This window comes from Sparus aurata, chromosome 9 (genome assembly GCF_900880675.1).
Source record: "Sparus aurata chromosome 9, fSpaAur1.1, whole genome shotgun sequence".
Lineage (NCBI taxonomy): Eukaryota > Metazoa > Chordata > Actinopteri > Spariformes > Sparidae > Sparus > Sparus aurata.
Window position 1 is genome coordinate 15,661,220 of NC_044195.1, and position 24,396 is coordinate 15,685,615.

The 24,396-nt window shown below is 43.4% G+C and overlaps 2 protein-coding genes across 3 annotated transcripts; both read right to left on the reverse strand.

Annotated features, from left to right (window-relative positions):
- Nucleotides 1-11,370: 11,370 nt before the first annotated feature.
- tnfsf13b (TNF superfamily member 13b) lies at nt 11,371-15,764 on the reverse strand. The gene is made up of 6 exons (XM_030429574.1): nt 15,219-15,764; nt 15,009-15,123; nt 13,488-13,544; nt 12,600-12,754; nt 12,163-12,313; nt 11,371-11,992 (listed from the first exon to the last, which is right to left on the reverse strand). Exons 1-6 carry the CDS (start codon nt 15,450-15,452, stop codon nt 11,880-11,882), a joined length of 825 nt encoding a protein of 274 aa, XP_030285434.1. The 5' UTR covers nt 15,453-15,764; the 3' UTR covers nt 11,371-11,879.
- A 379-nt stretch (nt 15,765-16,143) lies between these two features.
- On the reverse strand, nt 16,144-24,035 carry abhd13 (abhydrolase domain containing 13). 2 transcript variants are annotated; one of them, XR_003985163.1, is made up of 3 exons: nt 23,790-24,035; nt 18,980-21,085; nt 16,144-17,265 (listed from the first exon to the last, which is right to left on the reverse strand). XR_003985163.1 is itself a non-coding variant. In XM_030427761.1 (2 exons), exon 2 carries the CDS (start codon nt 21,049-21,051, stop codon nt 19,996-19,998), a length of 1,056 nt encoding a protein of 351 aa, XP_030283621.1. In that variant the 5' UTR covers nt 21,052-21,085; nt 23,790-24,035; the 3' UTR covers nt 16,144-19,995. The 2 variants fall into 2 exon arrangements, 1 of the variants encoding a protein (XP_030283621.1); XM_030427761.1 differs by having other exon boundaries at nt 16,144-21,085.
- Between the last annotated feature and the right edge of the window lie 361 nt (nt 24,036-24,396).

Consider the following 24,396-nt stretch of genomic DNA (forward strand, 5'->3'; position numbering starts at 1 on the left):
TTTGTTTACGGCTGTATAAACGTGAGAATGAAATTTGGGGGCCGTTATTGGACCAACCTGCTGTCAATTTTGTATTCTGGTTGCTGATTGGTAAGGGAGGACGTCCTCCCTTAGCGCGTCATTTTACGTGTGTTAGCCAATCATAGATCAGCATGAAAAAATCCTGAATGCATTGAGTGAATGGAAGGAGATCCCTCCTACGGAGGACAGAAGCCCTCCGTCCTCCTCTAGCCCCCACCTTCCTGCTCCCTGCTCCTCTCACAGACTGCTCTGTCTCCTCCGTCTGCAGCTGTCGCTGTTCAACCGTTTTAAGTGGATTTTCTTCCAAAGAAGAAACTTTTTTAATGATATAATATATATATAATATTTTATAAATGATACTGAGATTTGGTAATGATTTATTTCAACCAGTTACTCTTTCTTAAAAAAAAAATGGATCTTCCTCTTGCCTCTCAAAAATAGAGGAGGACCAACCTCCTCTGCCTCTATGGACGAGCCTCCTCTGGTAGTACATACACACAAATGTAGCCGGAGCAAGTCCTGGCAAGCCCAGACACTGACCCTGACATAGATGTCCCTCACAGACATTCTGTCTGATAATAGCTCTGGAAGGGAAACAAAGTCTGCAAGGCCACCAGTCACATGCCAGCGGCAGCAAGCCCACATTAACATGAGGAAGTCTTCTATAGAAAGATGAGGTCACACAGGGAACAGCCCCCCCCCCATTGTGGGGAAAATCTCCGACCAAAGGTTTTGGATTTAATCTTCGCCTGCTGGAAGTGGTCCACTCCCAAATAACATGTTGCTGCTGCTGCTGCCAGCAGTGCTTCCCACCACCTGTCATTAGCTTTAGCTGCTGTTTGAGTCGGCCAACTGCCCGGTCCCATGGGCCTCGCTTATTGGAATGGTGTGGGGTTTTCATCTTCATCTGCAGTATCATTTTTCAACACACGAGGAAACATGAGATATCCAGGAAGAAGAGAAATTCTGATGAGTTAGGTTATGGATTTACACCTCCAGTTTATTTTACCTCCATTTATGTGGCGGTCCTGTCATTTCAGTTTGATTTTATTTGTGTTCTCTTTGTTTTTGTGGTGCCTTTTGCTCCGTTTCCTTTCTATGTCCCCGTTCTCCTCCTTTGCCTGATTTTCCCTCCACACCTGTCACGTATCTGTCTCGTTAGCCCTTCCCTGTTCCTAGTGTTTTTCCAAGCCGACCAGCTCCTGCCCTGCTCTCTGGTATCCCCCACTCATTACCCTCATCTGCACCTCATTCCCTCGTTGGTTTAGTTTGTGTTTAAGTCCAGTCTTTAGTTCAATTCTTTGTTGAGTCATCTGTCTTTTCTCGTTCCCAATGTGCCGTTGTGTTTGCCTGTTCCTTGTGTTGCCGTGATCCTGAATAAACCATCGTCCATTGCACTTTCCGTCTGCAGACTCCTGAATCTGGATCCACAGTAGCTCTGATTTTCAGCATCTGACAGGATCATCTGACTGAACTGTTGAATGTACTTGTGAGTCTGGCAATGTCAAAGCAGTGTAATGCTGTATCAATGTAGTATTGAGATTTGCTGATCTTTTTTTCAGTTTACTATGATTTTACATTGAGTAGATTTTCTATTAGTTGCACAAAATAAACAGTTTCAGAGTAACATAATACATCAAGTAGTTTTGAAAAATAAGCTATTAGATAAATCAACATTCAAGGTACAGTATGTAAGATCGGCCACCTCCTGAATTCATACAAATAGGGGGCAGTGTATTACCAGAGTTAGCATGAACTCCTGCTAACTGTATCTGCCATAGCTGATTAGCTCGGTCAGCTGTGCAGCTTGTGGTCCAGACTGGCCAGAGCTAGCTGGTTAGCTTGCCTTCTTCAGCTGGTATCTCTGCAGCATACAACAAAGACTTTTTTGACATAATGTCAAAAATCTTAGTTATTGCACCTTTAAAAACGAATTCACTAATAAACACAGTTCCCTTTGTTTCTAGTCAAAATGAACGCCTCTCAGAGATCTCGCACGTCTCCAGTCATGAATGACATCTGTCTCAAGTTCACCAATTATAAATTGCGCATATTGGTGTGGATTACAATTTGCACTAATCAGCTTTGTGGGCGAAACAAATCTATGGCTTCCCCAGATGAGCGGTAACCCCCTTAATCCCACCCCACCCCCACTCCTGTCTGCTCACTCAGCTGTCTGCCTTCTGACGTCAGGCGCATGAAATGCATCTATCCACTAAGTGACTGTGTGTATGTATGCATGTGGTCTTTTTCTGAAGGGGGTTGGGGGGGTCCATCAGAGGAAATCCAGTAAGCGTGGTAACCAGTCACTCCCATCTAAGAATAGGTCAACTGGTGGGGAGACCAAGGGTTAGTATGTACGTAGACAAAGGCTTGTGACTGACAGGAGGCCCATGGTTAGCCAACAGGAAATTCTTCAGACTGATCAGACAGAAATATCCCAGGTAACAGGTGGATGCTGTATTTTCTGGTTTTCCCCCTCTAAATCTTATGCAGCTGTGGCATTCACGACCACACCGCACCACCTCCACGAGCAAGTATTCCCCTCTTTAATCATGCATAAAAGGTGCCATTTAAAATCTTGCCAGAGCCGCAGGACCTCGGCGTTGCAACACAGCCGGTGGGCTGCTTTACATGAGTGAAACAGTGGGAGGGGGCTGTATATTCCTTGAACACCTCTGGAGCTCTGACAGCGGCAGATCCATCAAAGAGCTTTTCTTGCGGAGAAAAAGTCTTTGCATCCTCCTCCTCCTCCTCCTGCTCTTCGTCATCGTCCTCTGTTGCTCATAAATCAACCCGTAATTATCAGGGCGTGTGGTGACTAAGTCTCGAGACCATGTGGCTCAACAGCTGACCACAGCACAGGGGACCGGGCTGCGTCCACACACACAGGCCCACAGACTTTGCCGGATACACCCACAGACCAGCGCAGCATGCTTCGCCGTGTTCCAAACATGAAAAATGTGAAAGAAGAGAGACGAGCCAGAGGGAAACTGCTGGAAAATGGCACTGTGGAACCGCACAGCTGAGATAATCTTTTCAGTTTAAAGGGAGAGTGATACCTCCGTGTGACGCCGGCAGACACAGAGGCCTGCAATCTGGCTGAGCGCGGGGACAGATGGGTGTAGCACACACACACACACACACACACACACACACAAGAAAAAGGGGGGTTGTGAGTGAAATGGCTGGTCCTCCTTGCACATCAGTTTACCGTGATTGATTTTTTTTTTTACGCACTGTTTAACAGTTATCATACCTTCCCAAGGGTTTAATACCAACAAGTTCAACCCCCATGCACACACACACACTTCTACACACACTCAGACTGTCATTGGTCTGAATGAGCCCAGCTGTGAGCGCCTGCCAAACAAAAGCAGACTTTTGTGGGGTGACACAGGCAGAGTTATGTCTGCCCGCGACACTGCTTCTGTTTCTGTGTCTCCGCTTCCCTTTTTTACCTTTTCTATCTCTACCTTTGTCCCTCCTCTGTCTCACAGACTCTGTCTAAACACAGCTGTACACAGTGCACAACCAACACATGGCGTCTGGGTGAGAGCCGCCCAAGGTCCTCCGAAACTGGGACTATTCCCAACTGATGTTCAGTACACCCCCCAAAGGCCTTTTGAGAGGAGTGTGTGTATGTGTGTGCAGTGAACAGGCAAAACCTGTTTTCCTTCTTTTTTCTCTGCACTGCCAGCATGCAACATCTCAGGGCAAACAACAGCGTGCAAGATGGGGAAAAACTGAAAAGAAACAAAGGCGAGTGAACGCTGGCCACTGAGAAGGAGAAAAATGGTCTTTCCCTTGTAAAACATACAACGTGGAAAGGAGAGAAAACAGAGGCATAAGATGTTCGTTCAGTTATGGAAACAAAGTCATGCAAAATCAAAGTGAGAATAAATCGCCAGTGGACGAAACATAGTGCCACCAGGCCTCATGTAAACACCCAGAAGCTCTCTCTCACACACACACACACACACACACACACACACACACACACACACACAGCAAAGAGGACACAAGTGGCACCGTACCTCACTGCAACATCTCCCTCGTAGTTCTTGATGCTTTCTTGCCAGCTAGGAAATAACATCCAGAGACAATCTGGTCTCAGCTGCAGAAAGATCTGAAACACTCCGAGAGAGAGTGAGCGAGAGAGAAACCAACCACACAGCTCTCTCTACACATCTACACCCATAGGCTACAATCCTCCACAGACATCCCATCACAGAGATGGAGAGAGGGAGAGAGAGAGAGAGAGAGAGGGGGGAGAGAGGGGAGCGTGCCAGTTTGGGTGAATTAGGAGGGGGAGTAGTTGAAGGGGAGAGAGAGCATGAGTCAGTGATAGAGAGAGAGAGAGAGTGAGAGAGAGAGATTTAGGAGTTTGTCAGCGAGCGAACAAGCATGTTTGTGAGAGAGAAAAACAGAAAGCGAGTGAGATGGGAGTTTAAAATCTCTAATTACAACTGCTTATCACAGGCCCAGAAGCAGCTGGTGGGAGTGAGTGACACAGGACTTTATATACACACTACACTCTGTTGCGCCTGTATTGTGTGTGTGTGTGTGTGTGTGTGTGTGTGTGCGCGCACTCTGTTAGTGTGAGGGGGAGGAGAAGCAAACACTCAAACAATGGGCTGAAAGTGAAACCGTGTAGTGAAAGCAGGAGGACAAAAAAGCAGATATGCCGAGCAACAGGACAACTACCAACTTAGCGCCCCCTTTCCCATCATGCCCCTGGATAGGCTGCCAGGAAGCGGTGTGCAGACAGTCATGGTCACCAGAGGAAGATTTCTTTGCCAGACCTTGTCCATCCCCTGACTTTGTTCGTCACCATGAGGTTCATGTGTTTTATAAAGAATGATCATAAGTCATAATTTAGATTCATCCTCTGGGGATAATGAATGTCTTATCAAATGTCATGTTGTTGAAACTTTGTTGAAATATTTCCTCAAAAGATAAGTTCATCTCAGTATGAACGTTCAGTCATTGCCTTCTCTCCCTCCTGCAGCTGGAAAGACAGGGGAGGTTTCAGTCCACAAAGAATTTCTGGAGCTCTACAGCAAAAAGGCATTGCAGCATTCTCCCTAACAATTCAAGTAGCTGGGGACTTCTTTTAAAAAAGTAGAAAAAATATGGTAAAAAACACAAAATGGCTCTATACAGCTGGTCTGGCAATGTCCAAGTCTCAGGGAGCTTCAAGATCTCAAACTGACGGGTTGCGCCCTTGTAGCTGTTTTAGACTATGACCCAAAAAGCGGTTAAAGAATGTCTTCTCAAATCAAGTTGATTTCAGGACATCTGAAGTGGCTTCTCTGTCATGCGCCATTTACTATGATGTCATTGCACAGACTGACCCCTCAGCACCCCCAACTGTGACTGACATCCCGCATCACTTAGTAACAATGCACTGCATTTTGTGCGTACAAACACAGGTGGGACATGTCCACAGATAGAAGATAGGAACAGAACTGTTTTCGAAACTCATTTGATGATACACAAATGTGTCAGAAGTGCAAGTAAACAGTTTATTCTGCAGCTTTCACATTTGTTGATTTGTGGTGCAGACATCTTGGATTTTGAGTCGGGGTTGGTGAGGTGCGTCCGACTTTCCAAGTGGGAAATTCAACTTCAGGGGGCCTTCTAGGTGAAAGTGCCATAGGGGAACTTAGAAATTCCAATAAATGTTTCCAAAACCCGATTAACCAATTTCTGGCATATTTTTGCCACTGGAATATCAGAAATAATCAAATGATGGCTGTAAGACAACTGTAAGTTGTCTGATAAATGCCCTAAACATGCCAAGCTGTATTACTTGCTGTAGAAATTACCTAAAAACACTAAGATTAAGAATAAGAGAGTAAATATCTAAAATCACATCATCCTGACTTCATATAGTCAAACTGTTATGTGTTTTTAAATGAACTTGCAGAGAGATCAGGGTGTAGAGCATGAGTATAAACACACGGTTAACATTTACAGTACACACTTCAAATGTGTGTGAGGGGTCGGAAGCAATTTAGCACGACACAACAGCAGCCCTAGATAAATGTCTCTGGCTGTGTGTGTGTGTGTGTGTGTGTGCGTGCGTCTGCCAAAGCTGCATCTTGTAGCCATCATGCAGAGCGGAGTGTGGGAGCCAGGAGATGGAGAGAGGAAGGGGGGGGAGGCAGAATTGTGGCAAACCAAAATCCTTCCCCTTCTCTCATCCATTTGATGTCCTTCCTCTCCTCTGTAATAGGCTGATGTCCTTGAGAAGAAGGCCATCAGAAAAAGAAAAAAGCTTCATCAAGATGAGCTCGTACGGAACTTTTATAAATCTAGCCTTTCCTTGCACTTTTCTTGCGCACGTGCACATCGCACGCCTGGCGCTTCATCATGGTTTGATTCCAGGCAGAGGCAGAATCACATGAATTATAGATCAGCTTATATTCCAGCAGATTCGCTGTAGTCAGGAGGAGTACGGAAAGCTAACGCTGTTAAAAAAACAAATAAAACCTCTCGTTCTGCTGGGTCAGTCGCGTTTTTTCCTCAGATCAAAAACAATTAGCGTCTCCTCGGGCTCAATCGATTGAAAATCTACAGCATGGCGGCCACTGAACATGCGGTTTAGACTTTGGGAGTAACGGATGGCTCAATCCAGTTTGTTGATAAACCAAATCCTCACTTAAATGAGAAATCCACGCAGTGCTGCTGCCAGTTCAGCTGCCGGGCTCTGGATCAGCCTGATTACTTTGGGCTGACTGCAGCATATCAAAGTAATCCCCCGATACTCGAGTTGTACGGACATGGAACAACCGTGTATTACACTGCAACATGGTGAGACCACGTGAGGGCTGTATGTTTTGTGAGTATTTAGGGATGGTAATGAAGGTTCATGTGTGCCTATTTGTGTCTGTGTGCAAGTCTGTGTCCACTTGCAGATGCTGCAGTGTGAGTGTTTCTGTGGTGTTTCGCTGCAGAGACGGAGCCCGCTGGGTTTTATAATCAGGATTCAGGCATCACCTTAAGCCCCTGTCATCAGTCAGACCTGTCCTGAAGCCACCAAACAGCGATGGGGGGAGGAGGGAGGAAATGAAAGGACACATGGGGACAGGGAGAAGCTAAGGTCTCCCTTTTAAGCGATGCAGGCTGAAAAATTGGAGAACGAAGACAACAGAGGCCCAGGGATTGAGACGGATGGTTCCGCGTACCCAACACTTCTGTTTTTGCTCAGGAGATCACGATAAAGTAAAATATCTGTGTACATAAAAGGCTAACTTCTCTTCAGTTTTGAGCTCAACGTTCAGGTGTGACATATCAAGATGGTGACTAAACGTCATGGTTAGTGCACAGGTGTGCCTTGGACTGGTCACAATAAATGGCCACCGTAAAATGTGCAGTTGTAACACAAAACACAGTGTCACAGATGTTGCAGATGTTTTTATGGGAGTGTGCGGTTGGCATGCTCACGTAGAAATGTCCACCTGAGATGTTGCCTGTAAACTGAGCGCTCATTTCACTGCGATAAACCATCTCCAGTGTCGATTTGGAGAATGTGGGAGCACGTCCGACCAGCATTACAACCGCAGACGCCACGTCAGCCGAGGACCTCCACACCCAGCTTCACCTGCGATATCATCTGAGACTGTCCACCCGGAGACGGTTGTAACAGTTGGTTTGGGCAACCAGAAAACGCTCCACTGCATGCTTGGCATCTACATCAGCGTCTTGACCTGACTGCAGACTGTTGTCGTAAACAGCTTGACTGGTCAAATGTTCCCCTTCGGCGTCTGGCGCTTTGGAGGAATGTGTTATTCTCTTCACGGACGAGTCCAAGTTTTCACTGTACCAGGCAGATGGCAGGTAGCCTTCACGGTGCCGTGTGAGCGAGTTGTTTGCTCGTTGTGAAAGTGCTGGTGGCGGGGTCATGTTGTGGCCAGGCATAAGCTCCAAACAATGAACACAGATGTATCCTATTGATGCCAGTTTGAATGCAAACAGATACCGGGACGAGATTCTCAGGCCCATTGTGGTGCCGCTCATCACCATCACCTCACATTGTACAATAATGCACCCCTTATTCTTTTACTTCAACATGTAAAACACGAGAGAAAAAACAAAAATTGTTGCATTTATATTTTTGTTGAGTGTGCTTCAGCATAAAAAGTAACTTTGCAGCAAAAAATGTGTTTTTAAGGACTAAAGTAAAAGTACATTTTACATCCATGTAGATTGCTGCAAACAAGTTTGAAATGATTACCCGCCTGGACGATTGTCAGATCCAATATTAGGGAAATACAATTTGAAAATGCATTACTGTAACTCTCATGCAGCATGCAGTCTGCAAAGTAACTGGTATCCAAAGTTATCAAATAAATGCAGTGGAGTAAAGAGTTCAATATGTGCCTCTAAAATGTAGTCGAGTAGAAGTATAAAGTAGCAGATACCTCTAAAATTCACCCATTATCTCCTCCTCGGATGAAGTCAGCAGCAGTGCAGCGTTCTCTCAAACAACTGAAGTAGATGGGAGCTTGCTTAAGAAAGCACCCCCCTTATAAACATGAAATGGCTCTGTAAAACTCACTTGGTGTAATCCAAGTCCCCGGAAGGCCCTAGATAACAAATTGATTTGAAAAAACGCTGCCTACAGCCTCGCCCTGTGGTTGAGCTTGTGCGCCTACGACAGAGTGCAAACTGATGCTTGTTGCTTAGCAGCTAAAGAGATAAATTCAGCTTTAAAAATGGTGTTAATTATCTATTTAATTAAGCAGTTGTCCAGTAGTTGATGTTCTGCATTGATGTTTTGCTCTGAGGCTCCAGAAATGTTTTGTGGACTACAGAACTTCACCCGACTTCCCATCAGAAGGAGGGTGAGTAGACAATGACTGAATTTAGTTTTTTGGGCAAACATATCCTTTAAGTAATGTACGTCAGTAAAGGTTCCTACCTTCATTCCATCGCTGAAATAATCAAAGTATTTACACCTAACAGATGATGTGCACATTAGAGCGACAACCTTGCAACTTTTTTGTCGGCTCCAGCTAAGAGTCACATTTAAATTATGGACAACGTTTGATCAGACCGTCACCGATGTGACAAGAAACCAGACTTAATCCTTGTGCGCTGTGTGTGATGTATATATGTCTGCTCTTATTGTGTTTAATGACACAACCGTGTGTATTCGCAACATGTGTGTGAGTGTGTGAACTACACACAGGGCCAGCATGTGTACTCAGCAGGTCTCATTTCCTGATTCTCCGGTCAGACGCTGGTTTCTCTTTTGAGCGGCGAGCCCACAATGACATCAGCTTCCGCCAACACACCAGCGGTCACCATGGCACCGCACAAAGACATTTCTGGCCCAGGGGGGGGAGGGAGGCGGGGGGCATCATGCTTGACACATTTATAGGAGAGGTCTGCGCTCCCCCTCTCCTCTCACCCCCCACTGTCTCCTCCTTTTTCTCCATTGGTGTTTGTACAGCCGCCTGCTCTGTTTACCGGATCATCAAAGAGCTTCTCAGACTGCCATGGCTGCAGCACCCCGGCCCCGGGCCTGCTCCCTCTATCTGCCTCAGCCTCTCTCCTCTTCCGCTTGCTTTTCCACTAATGGCAACTGCTCTCCATTAAGTCTGTGTGAAATCTTTCTTTCTCAGCCTTCTATTTTAGACTTTCATCCTCCCTCCCCCTTCTTTTCGGCCTCTCTTCTTGTCAAATGGAGCCATGACTCCAAGGGCAAAATGCCTAGTGGAGAAGTGACCACCCACTGGGCTTTGTCTTACTCTTTGCCCCGATGGACAGAAGGCCAGTGTGTGTGTATGTGTGTGTGAGAGAGAGTTAAACAGAGGAGGAGAAACAGATGGACAGAGTGGCAGGTAGAGGGTGGGGGGAGAGAGACCCATAAGCTATATCAGTCTCTTCACAATGAACAAAGTTCGAGTTGGAAATATTTGGCTGAAAAACATCACAACCCCCTTATCTGGGGCAACATAGTGGGGCATCTTGTATTACGCTGATATACGGGACATTTATCTTTTACACTGAGTCAGTTATAAAAGGCCAAGTTGAGTTAGATTTAATACGGCTTTAAAGGGTTGAGGCCTGAAACGAAACAAAATAACAAACACTTCTTTTTGCAATTATGTCGCCGTATCTACATTTTAAAGAGCAGCCTGTGACTTAATTATGGTTTATTCTTCGCTAACTTTGTAAGTAGTATTTTCACTTAACTATTGAGGGTTCACTCTGAGCTGGGAACATTATCAAAGAGTGAGTGGATTAGCGTGTTTATCCACTTTTTACGCCGCAACAAAACTCACATTAGAACAATAAAATATTGGGGTTGGGGAAGGTTTGTGCCCCAACCTTGTACCGACTGAACAACGACGCGTCCTAAAGAAGTCTAACATCCTCGTGGAACGTTCAGAAAACATCCACTGAAGAGCCGGAATGAAAGCTTTTGTGCCAGCTTTCTTTAGACGTCTTCTTAAAGGAGCTCTATGGAGCAACTTGTAGCGATCTACATGTATTAATCACTATTTTATTGGCCATGTGTTAATTGGCTGTAATCTGACATTGACCGTCTCTCTCGGTTGCCTGCACAAGCCTGTGGACAATTTGTTGGACTGTGGATGTCTCTGTGAAAGACTCGGGTCAGATTTTCCGCAACAGTCTGTAGGTTGTGGCCTTAAGCTTGTTCTGGAGTGCCTCGTCTCGGCGCCCCTCTCCACTCCACTCACAGAGAGCAACAGCGGCTAACGTTAGTTTAGAAATGGAGTCCGCTGACAGAGACGAACATCAGGCTTATAACACAAGTTCCACAGAGCCCCTTTGACGTTTCACTCTTGATGTCCATGCAACATCCTTACAAGAGTCAAGATGGCATCACTTTTAGAGCTATTGCAGACGTTTGAATGACAGCTTCTCGTGGTTCAAAGTGAAAGTTTCAAAGACGTCTTTTCAAATACATTTGGGATCTTGGGGCTTCTGGGCACTTGGCGAAACTGTTTTGCTGTGAATCAGAAATGTTTTGTGATGTACACAACATCAACCGCCTTTCCATCCGCATGAGTAGATAATAACCATTTAATGATTTTCGTTTTTGGGTGAACTTATCACCCTTATCTTTACGAATATATAGTGAATAATCATCCGCTGAGGATGTTTCACTGTTTTCTTCTGGGTCCTCAGGTATTACAAATTCATTAAGCAGCAGCTCCTTTGAATACGCAGACATCATTTGCTTATAAAAAATCTAAAAATAGGCACTCTCCCCTGCTTGATTACTCTCTGCGCTGCCTGGCAGGATGTTCTGCACACTCAAGTCGTTCCTTCTTGTGGCCGACAAGGGAACAACAACCTCCACCCCGATTCCAGATGACGTCATCTGTTGTGCAAGAGCCGTCACTTTATTGCTACTGAATTCTCAGACATATATAGGACAACTTAAATCAAATCATGGCATTCAGAGGATGAATCACACCGCCTGTGTCTATGTTCCAATATCTAAAATAATAAAAGCATAGGAGAAGAACTGTTTCCGCGGCACAGTTGTGGTGTTTGTGATTATTTGAAGAAAAAGGACTTGATTCAGACAGTTGTTACAATATTGTGCCTTGATGTGTGGTAGAAATGCACATCACACAGCTGCAGCTATGAGGTGCATGCAATCTTAAGAGGAAAGACCATCACCTCACAGGGGCATTTAAAGCCCCCTCAGGCTGAAAGAAACTCAGTCAGTCGTTCAGCCAGTACAGACGCGGCTGCTTCCTGTCTTCTTCTCACAACACCCAAAGTCAGTAGAGGTCACCACAACTGCGCCTTGTTGCACAGTTCGCTTCGCAAAAGCGTCCCTCGGGTCCAAAGTGACATGACACACTTTAAGCGAGCTTGACAGCGCCCAGGAAGGTGGAGTCTCCGGCCAGGGACACGCTGGCCGTGGAGCGAGGGATCACCAGCTCCAAGTGGTCCCCGACCTCCAGCTTCACGATACCTGAGGAGACGGAAATGTTCCCATCAGATCCACATGTAGTCAATCCTCCCCCCCCCCCCACACACACACACACACATGGGCCTGAGAGAAAAACACGCTGTCTGACCTTCTGTAACAGCTGTTGTAAAAAGGGTGAGCATAGCTGGACATAAACAATAAGACGGGCTCACCTCCTGTGTAGCAGGTGTTGTAAGGGTAGTTAGGGTTCATGTTCTGGATGCAGCGGAACAGGCTCACATATGGAGTCTCGGTTCCCACCACGTTCCTCTTCCTCCGGATCACAACGTGACCCATTGCAAAGATTCTGTCCGTGTAGTAGACCTGAGCACATCACAAATACTGGGGTTAAATCGATGAGGTCCGGTGCAGGCATGCATGAACAGTCATGTGGCTGGTTCATTATGTATGCGTCATTTGCATTTTCTCTTCCTTATTTGACCTTTCTTCAAGGTCTGTTAACCAGCTGTGTGCCTACATCGAGCACACCCTGTTTTTTTTTTCTTTCTGCCATATATATTTATAGATGTGTTCCCTTCCTGGTGAATGGCAAACAGACCAGCAGCACCCCCATGTGGACAAACTATAACATGACAGCAAGGAGACCAACCTGACTGTACACAAAGTAGAAGCCCTCCTCTCTGACTAACACGCTGTCCTCTTCTACCTCCAGGGCAGAGCCTCTCCTCAGCCCAGTCCGCCAGGGGATAGCGGTACAGGGTGTGTCAGTGCAGGGGATATCTGCATTCGGCCCCGAGGAGTATTCTGATCCAAAGAATAATAATATAAATGAAAACATGTCAAGCGTTAAAGTTAAAGCTGTGGTGCTGAGATTTCACTTTGGTTAAAGTCACCCATACAGATTGTACTTGATTGTACTTGTACTAAAATGTTACTTTAAATATCTGATATGAAATGAACCTAAAGGTGCAACATTTTGAAATTAACAACAGAATGTGATGAAAGAACAGTTCTGACATTTTGACGTCTATATATTGTGTTGCAGAGATATCGGCAAGAGTTAGCCCGCTAACCAGCTGCTCAGTGCTCCAAGCTAGGGTGCATGGCTAATTTTGCTAACCAGCTAACGGCAGCTGCAGTTGGCAGCAGTTAGCGGTTGCTCTGGTGACATGCTGCCCTCTGTTTGTTTTGAGATTGAATTTGACACATTGCACCTTGAAGCAGCAGTTAGCAATTATCAGATCCTATATTCAGCATGTTTCTGATCCTTAGAATATTTTTTAAATGACTGCCGATAAAATTGATTTATTTTAAAAAATGCTCTACTTTGGCTCCGATGGAGCATGCGATAGGAAAAGTAACGGTAAAAGGTAGAATATTTGACTCCAAAATGTAGGGGAGTGGAAGAATAAAGTAGCAGAATATTGAAATACACATGTAAAGTGCAAGTATTTATATTTATATATTTATATATCCATTTAAGTAAAATAAACAAAAAACAAATCATCAAACAATCATAACTGAGGCCAGAGTTTACCTTTGGTGAAGGTTCTCCTGCTACTGTTTGCCAACAGCTGCAGGCAGGGCTGAGAAACTGTGATGAAACAAAAGACATTTCGATATGTCAAAACCGCTCAGCAGTTTCCTTATAGCCTGCATGTAGTCGATTCAAAGGCTGTCTCTCTTTTTCTTTGTGCTCTTTCCTTTTTTCCTTTGTGGGCAAAATTCCATTGACGTCGGCACCAATCAGAAGTATGCTTTACATATTGCAGCCCAGGGATGGTTACAAAGCTTCAGCTGAAGGTGTTAACATTCACACCATCCGTTGGTGTCTCCACATCTGACTTATTTTTCATGCGGTTATCACCAAAGCTGATGAGTCATTCACACTTGGCTGTTAGACTGTTAAAAAATAATGTCCTCTGTGGGCGGGGTTTAATATCTGCATCGAAAGAGACATTTTGTGATTTGGAGCTAACACCTGACTTGTACGTGGTACATAAAATATCTCTAGTGGTTGTAAAAGTATTCTTATCATTTATGCAAGTAAAAGTACTAAAAAAACCAAACTGTGATAATACTCCACTACAGGTAGAAGTACTGCTTTGAAAACCTTACTAAGAGGGCAACTTTTAACATTAAAGTGTGCACTACTGCATATGTGAAGAAACAAAGCCGCATGTGATGTGATGAATCGCCTCCAGTGCTGTCACTCAGTGGCCGAGCTGCATTGTGGGTAATGTAGGCACCAGGATTTCAAAAGCAGTCAGCTGGTGTGCATTGCCCTCCCCATAACACTGTTGCACTCATTATGAATAGTTTAAAAACAACTGACACAGCAGAACCAGAAATGTAGGCCTGTTTATGCCATGCCTTCTTCTTCCTTTTCAAAACTTTCTGCCTGCACTATCCACAATAAAATCAGTGGAGCTACCCTTTAGGTAAAAGTATGTATGCATTAATAGCTGAGATTGACTTAAAGTATCAAAAGTAAAGTAATAATAATGTGTATATTTTATTTATGCTGCTTATGTTTAAGGTTGAGCTCATTTGAACTACTTTGTATGCTCTTGGAGTATATAGTTTGATCTACATTAATTAATCATATTCTATAAGATCATCAAAAGTGTTGCTGTCCTGTGAGATTCATGTTTCTTCATAAAGTCAACTTTTCATGAGCTCTGTGATCATTTACATCCCAGCTAATCCAGGGGGACTTTTTAATAGTTTACTTAGCATAAGAAGTCAGAGAATTTTCTCAGGCCATAAAGGAACATGTTATTATATTAGTTAGTAAAAACTAAGGCTGTGAATGAAATGTAGTGAGGTAAAAAATACAATATTTCCTCCTGAGATGTAGCGAAGTAAAAGTATAAAGTTGCATGATATGTAAATACAAGTACCTCAAATTCACACTTGAGTAAATGTATTTGGTTACCTCCTACCACTGAATATCATAACAATAATGAAATCTATTCAAAACAAGAATTACCACTTTCAACGACAGAAATGGGATCAGTCACACTCTGTTTCTATGTATTATGAAACCTTATCTTACCTGATGGCTCCGCTCCAGAGACCAGTCTTCTCTTTCTTAACAGTGGGAAGGCATCTTGAGACCCGGGTTGGTGCGGGGGCTCCTGGCTGCTTCTCCTGCTGCTGATATTCTCAGTCTGAACAGACACAATAAAGCCACAGTGCATGCTGGTGAAACGCTCGTCTTACGGGGCGTTTGCTTTGGGGTTCTAAAGGATTAGTTGTCTCTCACCTGGCCTCCATGTCTGGCATCTTGTCCCTCCTCTCTCCTGCGACAGACCTCTGATTTGAGCCCCTCCACCTCAGCTCTGAGAGCCACAAGCTGGTACAGGGACAGAGCTGAAAGAGAGGAGGAGGTGACGGCAGCCAGCGTCAGCAGGAAAACCGGCCAGGACAGCCTCCCCTCGCCGGCCCTGTGTCCAGTCCCAGGCTCCATGCCTGCCAAAACTGCCATCGGTGGTCCCATACACAATCCCCAGAGAGCTCAAACTGGCTGCATGACCCCTCCCAAGCCTGAACTATGCTGCTGACTGACTGTGCCACGGGATGGTGGATGCCCCCAGCTTTCCCCTAATTCCTGCCTAAATGCTCCACTGACTTCTTTAACTCTCGTTTTCTGTCCTCCAGCGGCAGGTTCCACTTCAGTCTGAGGGATTACGCAGACTGAATACTGTACAAAAAAGGGCAATGCAGCTTCCCCTCTATTGTTCCGCTCAGCTAACCACACTCAGCTTCCTGCCTGGCCAGCAGGCTCTACAAATATCGCTCCCTTTTCTCTTCATCTCGCTCTTTCACAATGATAAAACACATCTCAGCTCCTCCGCATTCAAACAGGCAACATGTATGACAGTTTCAGAGTGGAAACAGGAAGGGCAGTCTTGGAATTTAGCTGAGAGACAGCGTGGTGGGAAAGAAAGGAAGAGGTGTCAGACTAAGGAGGGATAAACATCATTAATGTCGGTTTCAGATTTTAGTTCGACAACTCGAGGAGCTCACTGAAAGAAGGAAGTGCAAAAATGACTTGAACAGAAACAAGTCAAAGAAAACAAACTGCAATTCCCAGAATATAAAAAGTGAAGTGATGCCAGGTTGCACTAACAAATGTGTAACTGTTAGATTAAAAAGGTTTGTTTACAGCAAAAATGAGATGGGGCAAGCCGTTTTAATGTATCAATTTATTGCATGTTACAGTACAGAAAATAGAAAGTGAAAATGTGTGCTTACAAAAGAAGTTGTCAACATTGTCTTGAAATAGAAAAAAGAAATTACTCTAAAATGGAAAAACCCCTCAAACTAACTGCTTCACACTTAAGAGGAAGATGAGCCATTCAGATGTCAGACCATTCAGATATCCATCCAGAAGTCATGGCAGATGTACACAAATAATGTCAACACTGTGCAGGTTCATGACAGAAATGTTGCCAAGACTCAATGTAATCACATGCCAGCTTGTAATGCAAATTCCAAATTATGCAAATGCTTTCAACGGCATTCACTGCGGCCAATTCACAATCATTTCAACATATAAAAACATGTTCCGTAGTGCATTCGGACAATACCTGGCAGATGATTGTGTTTTTATAGAAAAAAATGAACAGACATTCACTTTGATTCCATTTCTTTTTCATCCTCAGGGAGTTGAACAGAAAACAATACACTCGGCTTGGATAAAAAGCCAATATTCTAGTTATTATTCATTTTGTTTTTTATGCCAGCCACTAAAAGAATAAATCAGGTGAATGATGACAAGTTCCCACATGGTTTCTTGAATGAAGAGACGGTGCACTGCCAAAACACAATCAAACAGCAGAAGTGTGTGAAGAAAGTATGGAACTGAAAAGTCACCAGGTTGAATTTAGATAACACAATGTGCTCTACCAACATGTAAAGGGAGAAAAAGTTCAACTGAAGGATACAACTTAGTTCATGACTGTGATATACTACAAAAATGTGTGAAATTGTTCTGTGCCACTGGCGGCAAAAAATCCACTCAAAGAGGGAGAAATCAACATCTATACATTATTTCTTATGAAGCACACTTGTTAATTTAAGACCACAATTTACATTCATTGTAACCTTTAGACCGTTTTTAAAGTTATCACATTGACACAGACAAATTTAGTCTTTTGACGTTTGTTCAATTTGCACTGTTCACAAACAGTATCAAATATGGCTGAGGAGATCTGTATTCAAATGGCTTTGATACCACTGCAGTGCAGCATGCTGCATTTGGAAAGCAGGAGCAGATAGAACGGTGTCGTCGGGCTCTGCTCCACCCCCTGGAAGACATGCAGGAAAGGTTAATTAGCTCATTAAAAGCCCTCCAAGTGAGTAAAGCCGTTTTGCCACACAAGCATGGGGTGAGACAGGAATCAAGAATCCTACAATTAACAATTATGAAGCTAATGATTATAGCTAACAAATAATCACAATATCTGATTAAAAATGCTCTCACTTGATTTTAGGTTCTTAAAGGAGAGGTTCAGATTTTTTCAAGACCATCCTAAAGGTGCAATGTGTAAGATTTTCACTCAAGAGTTAACAAAAATGATAAAAAGTTTTGATGTTATGTCAAAAGACGTCTATGTATCGTGTTGAAGAAATATCTACTTAAGTTAGCAAGCTAACCAGCTAGCTTCTTTCTTCTAGCTGTCCAAAGCTCCTGTGCTAGCAGAGTTAACACCAACACTCCCATGGTACTCCGGTGAGCTGCACAGCTAACTGAATACAGTTAACGGCTGTTAGCAGTTACTCTTGCGATATACTGCCGGATTTGTTGGGAGTGTGAATTCCATGTTGCTATTTCTTAGGCATTGCACCTTTACAAAACACCTGCCACTGGAGGATAACAATAGCATGGCACACATTAGCTTGTTGTCCCTGCTGCTGCTGATGTGCCCACTGACCCTTTACCCTGTCACATCTGTATATTGGCCCTATACTGCCCCTACCCTTCATTTGCGTACTGCAACTTGCTGATGTGTAGTGTTAAATTATGAGGACGTGCACAACTTAGTCTCCAAATAGGTGCAGGATACGCGAGGTAGTCATGATGTTTACGCAAACTAATTGTAAAACGCAAGTATATTTCGGCCTAACCCTGTCTACAACCCAAATTCCAAAACAGTCAAATCACTTTTTAACTGTGGCTCTTCCAAATCCAAACGGGTGTTTTTTTCACAACTTGTCCCAGTTTTTTGTTGCCTCTGTCCCAACTTGTTTAGAGTGCACCAGCAAAATATAAGATGTTCTACAAAATGTCAACAAGGGATGCAAACTTTGACCAATTTCTTTAATTGATAGTAGGCTGCTTTAACAATTGATTATCATTTAATTCTTAATAATATACGAAATATTGTTGTTTTTCTGTAGGAAGTTGACACAACCTATGTTCTATGCAAAATCAGAGTAGGCTACATTAGAAAGTCAAAAATCATAAATTAGAGGTTACTTGCATGATAAACTAAATAACACAAAATAATGAAAAATCTAAAATCTAATATCAGTTCGTAAAGATGTCTTTTTGTATCTTATATGAAAATTTTAGATGTATTTGTATGCGTCTCTGATTATCAGTTACTACATTTGAATTGGCTAAATTCTTAACTCGATTAAACATCCCTAATCATAAACATCCCTCATCACAACATTTTCTGGAATTAGGGTGGCAGGAGAAACCACAGTCAAAGTTCAGCCAAAGTTGAAGTGAGGTATTTTTCGAAAAATTCCTTTCCCACACAAAACATCTCTCTGTGAATATACTTTGCAACACTAAGAGGACACAGTTTACTTAGAAAATACTCTCTTGACTTTATGACTCATACTGGTGAAACTGCACATACGCTTCCGTTTAACTTTGATGAGAAACTTATCCCTTCAGTCAGTATGAACAATTGGCCTTTCATTGCACATAAAGTTGTGTTGTACAACGACTTGAAAGAATCTGAACCCATCCTTTAATAACAAACCACACAGAGCATGAATACTCCTTACCAAACAACATGAGCCCATTAGAGAGTACAGACTCTCCTTGTGTGCTAGCTGTGTTCAAACAGGACACAGTAACGGCAGCGTCTCCCAATCTCACTGGAACAGAAGTAACTTGACAGGAAATAAGATCTCTAGAAATGTATTTTTGATAGGCAGAAGTAACCGACATATCAATGTTATCTTACTGACCACTTCATCTCAGCCAACGCTTCTTGTAGCTGAATGTAATTATTCAACAGTTTTCTTTTAAAAATACTATTGTGCCAGACAAACAATTTCAAGGGTATATATAAATATTGATCACTACAATGACATGTTATGCAAAGCTGCTGCAAGTACTTTAAATATCAATAATCCTCACCAAACGGGGAGAGAAATAAAACATCCTTATGCCCCTCAAAGTATTGCTCAGAAGATGTTAGCCTACATAACTCAACACTTGTGTAAATCTGAACAAAAAAGTGCAGTGGATTAATAAGGATGTATATTATTTACAGAATAGGCCTACATATGATCAGTGTCTTGTTTTGTATATCAGAAGAAGTATCTTTTTAATTCCAGTAGTAATTGGTTTTCACTGAAACACTGTAGGTCCTTGTATGGTCATCATACTCTGAGCAATTGTTTGAGTGATTTTTAATTAATTTCAATCGACCCATCACAACAAACTCTTTTGTGGTTGAACAGGTCTTGCAGCGTGTGCATGTATGCTCTGGCTTCATTCATAAAAAGGTCATAAATACATGCATTCATAGCTGCAACACAAAAGGAACCCACGGTGGCATTATCAGCTTCTTAAAACCTTGAATTAGTCAAATCATCTTAGCAAATATGTTACATTTACAGAAAGGTAAAAAGAGTGAAATAAAAGAATAACCCAGATAAAACCATAAAGAAATTTACATTCTTTCCAAGAATCAGTGAAGTCCATCCGATCAATTTCAGTGACAGCCTTCACTTCTTCCAGCCCATTACCCGTAGTCAGTCCCTGGCTGTTTTTTTTTTTTTTTTCATTTTCTTCAAATAATGGTGACACTAGCTGAGGGCTGAGCGCTCTCCTCGTGGGCGTGGCTCTTCAGCAGGTCTTTCATGAATTGCTCCAAAGCAGCGAAGTAGCCCTGACACTGCCACGTGTCGTTGTGTGTCCCCTCTGGAAAGATAGCCAGGCGTTTAGTCCGCGCAGGAGACAGCTCGTACAGCTGTTTCATCATGACGGGTGGGATGAGCTGGTCCGACAGGCCAGACACAAACAGTGAGGGCATGCGGCACAGCGCCACCTGCCGATAGGACAGGAACTGATTCCTGTAACACCATAAGGGCAGCAGGCGTATCGGCATGAATGAGAAGAGCGTCGCCGCCATGTGGGGGATGCTGAGGAAGGTGTTTTCAACAATAATAGCTGCTACGCGGTGAGGGTTGACAGATGCCAAGCGCACAGCCACAGCACCCCCCAGTGAGCGGCCAAACAGTACCACTTTTGTCTTATCCAGATCAGGACGCGTCATGACGTAGTCCAGCGTGGCCTCGGCGTCCAGGTACAGCCCATCCTCACTGGGCTCACCCTCGCTCTTTCCATAGCCACGGTAGTCCACCAGCACCACGTTGGCTTTTAGATTGACCAGCATCAGCAGGGCGTTTGGCACCCTGTGACCAATATTACCTGCGTTGCCATGGAAATAAAGGATAGTAGGTGGAGCAGAGGAAGTGGGGCTGCTTTGATTACCAGGGGTGACTCCAGGTGGCGTGTCCCCTCCTGTGTAGCGGAGCAGGATGAGGTTAAGCTTCACACCGTCCTTGGTTCGAATGTACACATTCTCGTGTGGGATTCCTGTTGGCATGGGAACATAAAGGCGAGAAGACGAGGGCTGGTCTGGGAAGTAGAGGAGCACATCCTGAAATTTGTAGAGAATACCTGCCACGGAGGCTAGGATGAGAGCTAAGAGAAAGAATCCTCCATACAGGTGGAAGGTGAGGATGAGGGCCAAAAGGGAGACTCGACAAGCACCCCAAGACCAGGAGGCCACAGTCAGGGTACAACGCTCCACTGCCCCCCACAGCCTCCAGGGCTTCTCCATGGCTACACAAGAGCTGAGTCACACGACACACACTCTATAAAAACAGACAGAACAAAAAGAAGAGAACAAGTGAGATATAGGAAAGTGGTTCAATATAAATGCACAAAATCAAGAAAAGCGTCTAGAAAAACAGTTTTAGTTAATCTATAGTTGAAGCCACTTCACTTGTAATCCACCATTTCCTAATACCATTGGGTCAAAGGTTCACATACAATGGGTTGACTGTTCCTTTAACACCAAAATTCCAGAAACTTATGTCATAGCTTTCAAAGTTTCTGATAATTGCAACAATTTGAGTCAATATGAGGTGTCTTTGGATGCATTTCAAGGTCTCCCTTCAAACTCGGGGCCTCTTTCCTTTGCATAATTGTAAAATCCATAGAAATCAACCAAGATCTCATAAAATCTTTCCAGAAACAGCTTCAGTAGTCTGGTTCATGCTTGGGAGCATTTTTTAAATGTCTGTAGGTACCTCATCTATCTGTACAAACAATATTATGCAAGCAAAAACACTATGTCCTACTTCCCGAGCAATATGACCACACGGCCGTCATACTGCTCAGGAAGGCAACACATTTTGTCTCCTAGAGATGAACGCTCCTTGGCACAAACAGTGCAAAACAATCCCACATTTAAGGACCTTATCAAGATGCTGGAGTAAAAGCGTACAAACGTATAGATTTTTTTCAGTGAAACAAATCTTATGTACTATGACTATGGTATGCAACTGCATACTGGGGCAAAGATCCAACAATTCATCCATTATGACTATCATTATGTTTAGAGGAAAAAAATCCACCATCCCAACAGAGAAGCAAACAAGAGGGTACAAACATCATATTGTGGGGGTGCCTTGCTGCAGGAGGGACAGGAAAATATATTTTAATATATGAAGCAACATCTCAGCCAAGAAGTTAAAGCTTGATTAAAATGGGTCTTCCAAATGGACATTATCCACACACACTTCAAAATTTGTAGCAAAATGGCTTATTGACGACAAAATCAAGGTATAAGAGTAGCCATCACAAAACCCTGACCTCAATCCAAAAGAAAATTTGTGGGCAGAAATGCAAAAGTGTGTGCAAGCAGGGAGGCCAACAAACACGTCTCTGTTAGACAAGTTCTGTTGGCACATTAATCATTTATTGTTATGGTGAGAACCTTTTAGAAGGTTACAAGAAATGTTTTACCCAAGTGAAACAATTTTGAGGCAAGGCTGCCAATTACTAACAAAGTGTATCTCGTGATCCACTGGGAATATGGTGAAAGAAACAAAAGTCGAAATAAATCTATGGCTTTATCATTATTCCAACATGTTGCATTCTTAAAGCTTCTCATAGTAAGATAGTAATACTGATGCTTTGAGATTTTGAGTCTGGTGGGCCGTACCAACCATCTTATTAACAGGCGTTTTAAAATAAGGAGCTATCTAATAGATTACAGACAGATTGTTAAAATTATCAAATTGTTAATGTTGGATGCCTGGATGCATCCAATGAAGTCCAAGGATTGTAGCTCCTTTTATTAGATATTCAATTTTCCACATTGTCTAGCTAGCTAGCTGTGGTCTAGCTCAGCAAAAGTCTGTGCTATATACAAACATTTTTAAATAAAACCTTAAAATCCTTAAAAGCCTAGCATTGAACAATGACGGGTGGATATTTATGTATTCATAAAATACACATATTATTGTATACAAGAGGGTGTTTATAATAAATTCAATGAAAGCATTTAAAAAGCAGTATGTAAATTTCATACTGAAGTAAAACACAATCGCTTCAAAGCAGAGGCAATTTAAACATTTACACATCAGCAATTTAAAATGTGAACTGTTCGTCTGGTAACAGCCATGACTTTAATAACACCCTCATAACCAAGCCCTTCATGCTACTGATTCTGTCGCTCAGATTACTCAGCTGCCAGGAAAAACAACATTCCAATCCTGTGTTCAGGGAAATGGGCAAGAAAAACCGTCTATCTACCACGTTCCTTTCTCAATTACAACTGCATTTAGTCCATGCCATTGAGTCCCTGCCCGCTGATGGAAGTGGCTGTCACAACCCCAAGATGGCAGAGTATTTTCCTCATCTTTCCCTAGATGAATCAGGTGTGTTTGCCAACTTAATCGGGGCTGGTCGGCTCCAACTCTTCAACTGAAAACCCAAACTCTGTCTCATAAGGTTCGGGCTGCAGAAACAGATGTAGCAGGTAACATGCAGTGTGTAGAGGTGGGGCTCTCCAGGACCAGGATTGAGCACGATTTAAGGGAATACGTTACATTTAAGATAATTCTGCTGGAAGCAAACTGAGGAAACATGTATAAATATTACAAGACTGGAAAGTGTCCTGGCCCCACCCACAATGAAAGATGGTGAAAGCTACTGTCAGCCTGGTGAAAAACACATACGACCAACGTAAGCAGTGCTTTGACAGTTAGCTTTAGCCAGCTAACGTTGGCTAGCTAACATTTAACGTTCCCGGCAGCTATCACTAAGCCATCAATTTATGGACTGCCAAAACAAGCTGTCACAGCAGAGACGGTCGTACACACAATTTAGACGTTTTTGCTGACAATATCACCGAACTAAGCCTTTTAAAATTCAAGTTAGCTTGCTGCGGGTTAACGTTGGCTCCGTAACAGGCATGCTAACTAACAAGCTATCTTTTGCTCCTGTAGCTGCTAGTGCTATCACTTTAACTGAGCCACCTATCTCCTCTGCATGTAGCCACATACTCACCCTTCTCTCATTTTTGGCGCCTCAGCTGCATGAAATTTTTACACAACAGTAACACATAGACAGTCCCGTCACTGTCATTCAGCTCCGGAGCAGTTAACCGAATTAACAATGAAAGTTAACTGGCGTGACCGTAAGGTAACTGTCAGCAGGGACCGGCGAGGCTAGCTTGTAGCTACACAGCTGGTTAGAATTACAAGTGTAGCCTTCATGAGTTCCGTGTTGCGCCCAGGACAAAAAAAAGGTTCCGCAGAAGAAACCTCTTCGTCTTCCGCTGTTTCTTCGAGTATCCTCAAGTGTTGCATCACTGCCATCTTGTGGAGTAGGCTAAGTCAAGTTCTTGCAAGTTGGGTGGGCTTCCTAAATCTTGAATGTGTTCTGCTTACCTCCTAATCCCAGAGCTGTTGCCATTCTTTACTGTTTCACACCCAGACAAAGCCTTTTCTTATGTCTAAACCAGAGGTCTACATGTTTTCTTTCCCTACAGTTTGTCTGGCTGCTTTTTCCTCTCTTTTGTTGAGGAATGCAGTGAAACTGGGATATCTTGGTGTTTCACTTGATTGTTTATTTTCGAGTAGTGTACTTCAGAATGACCATGTGACACCAGTGC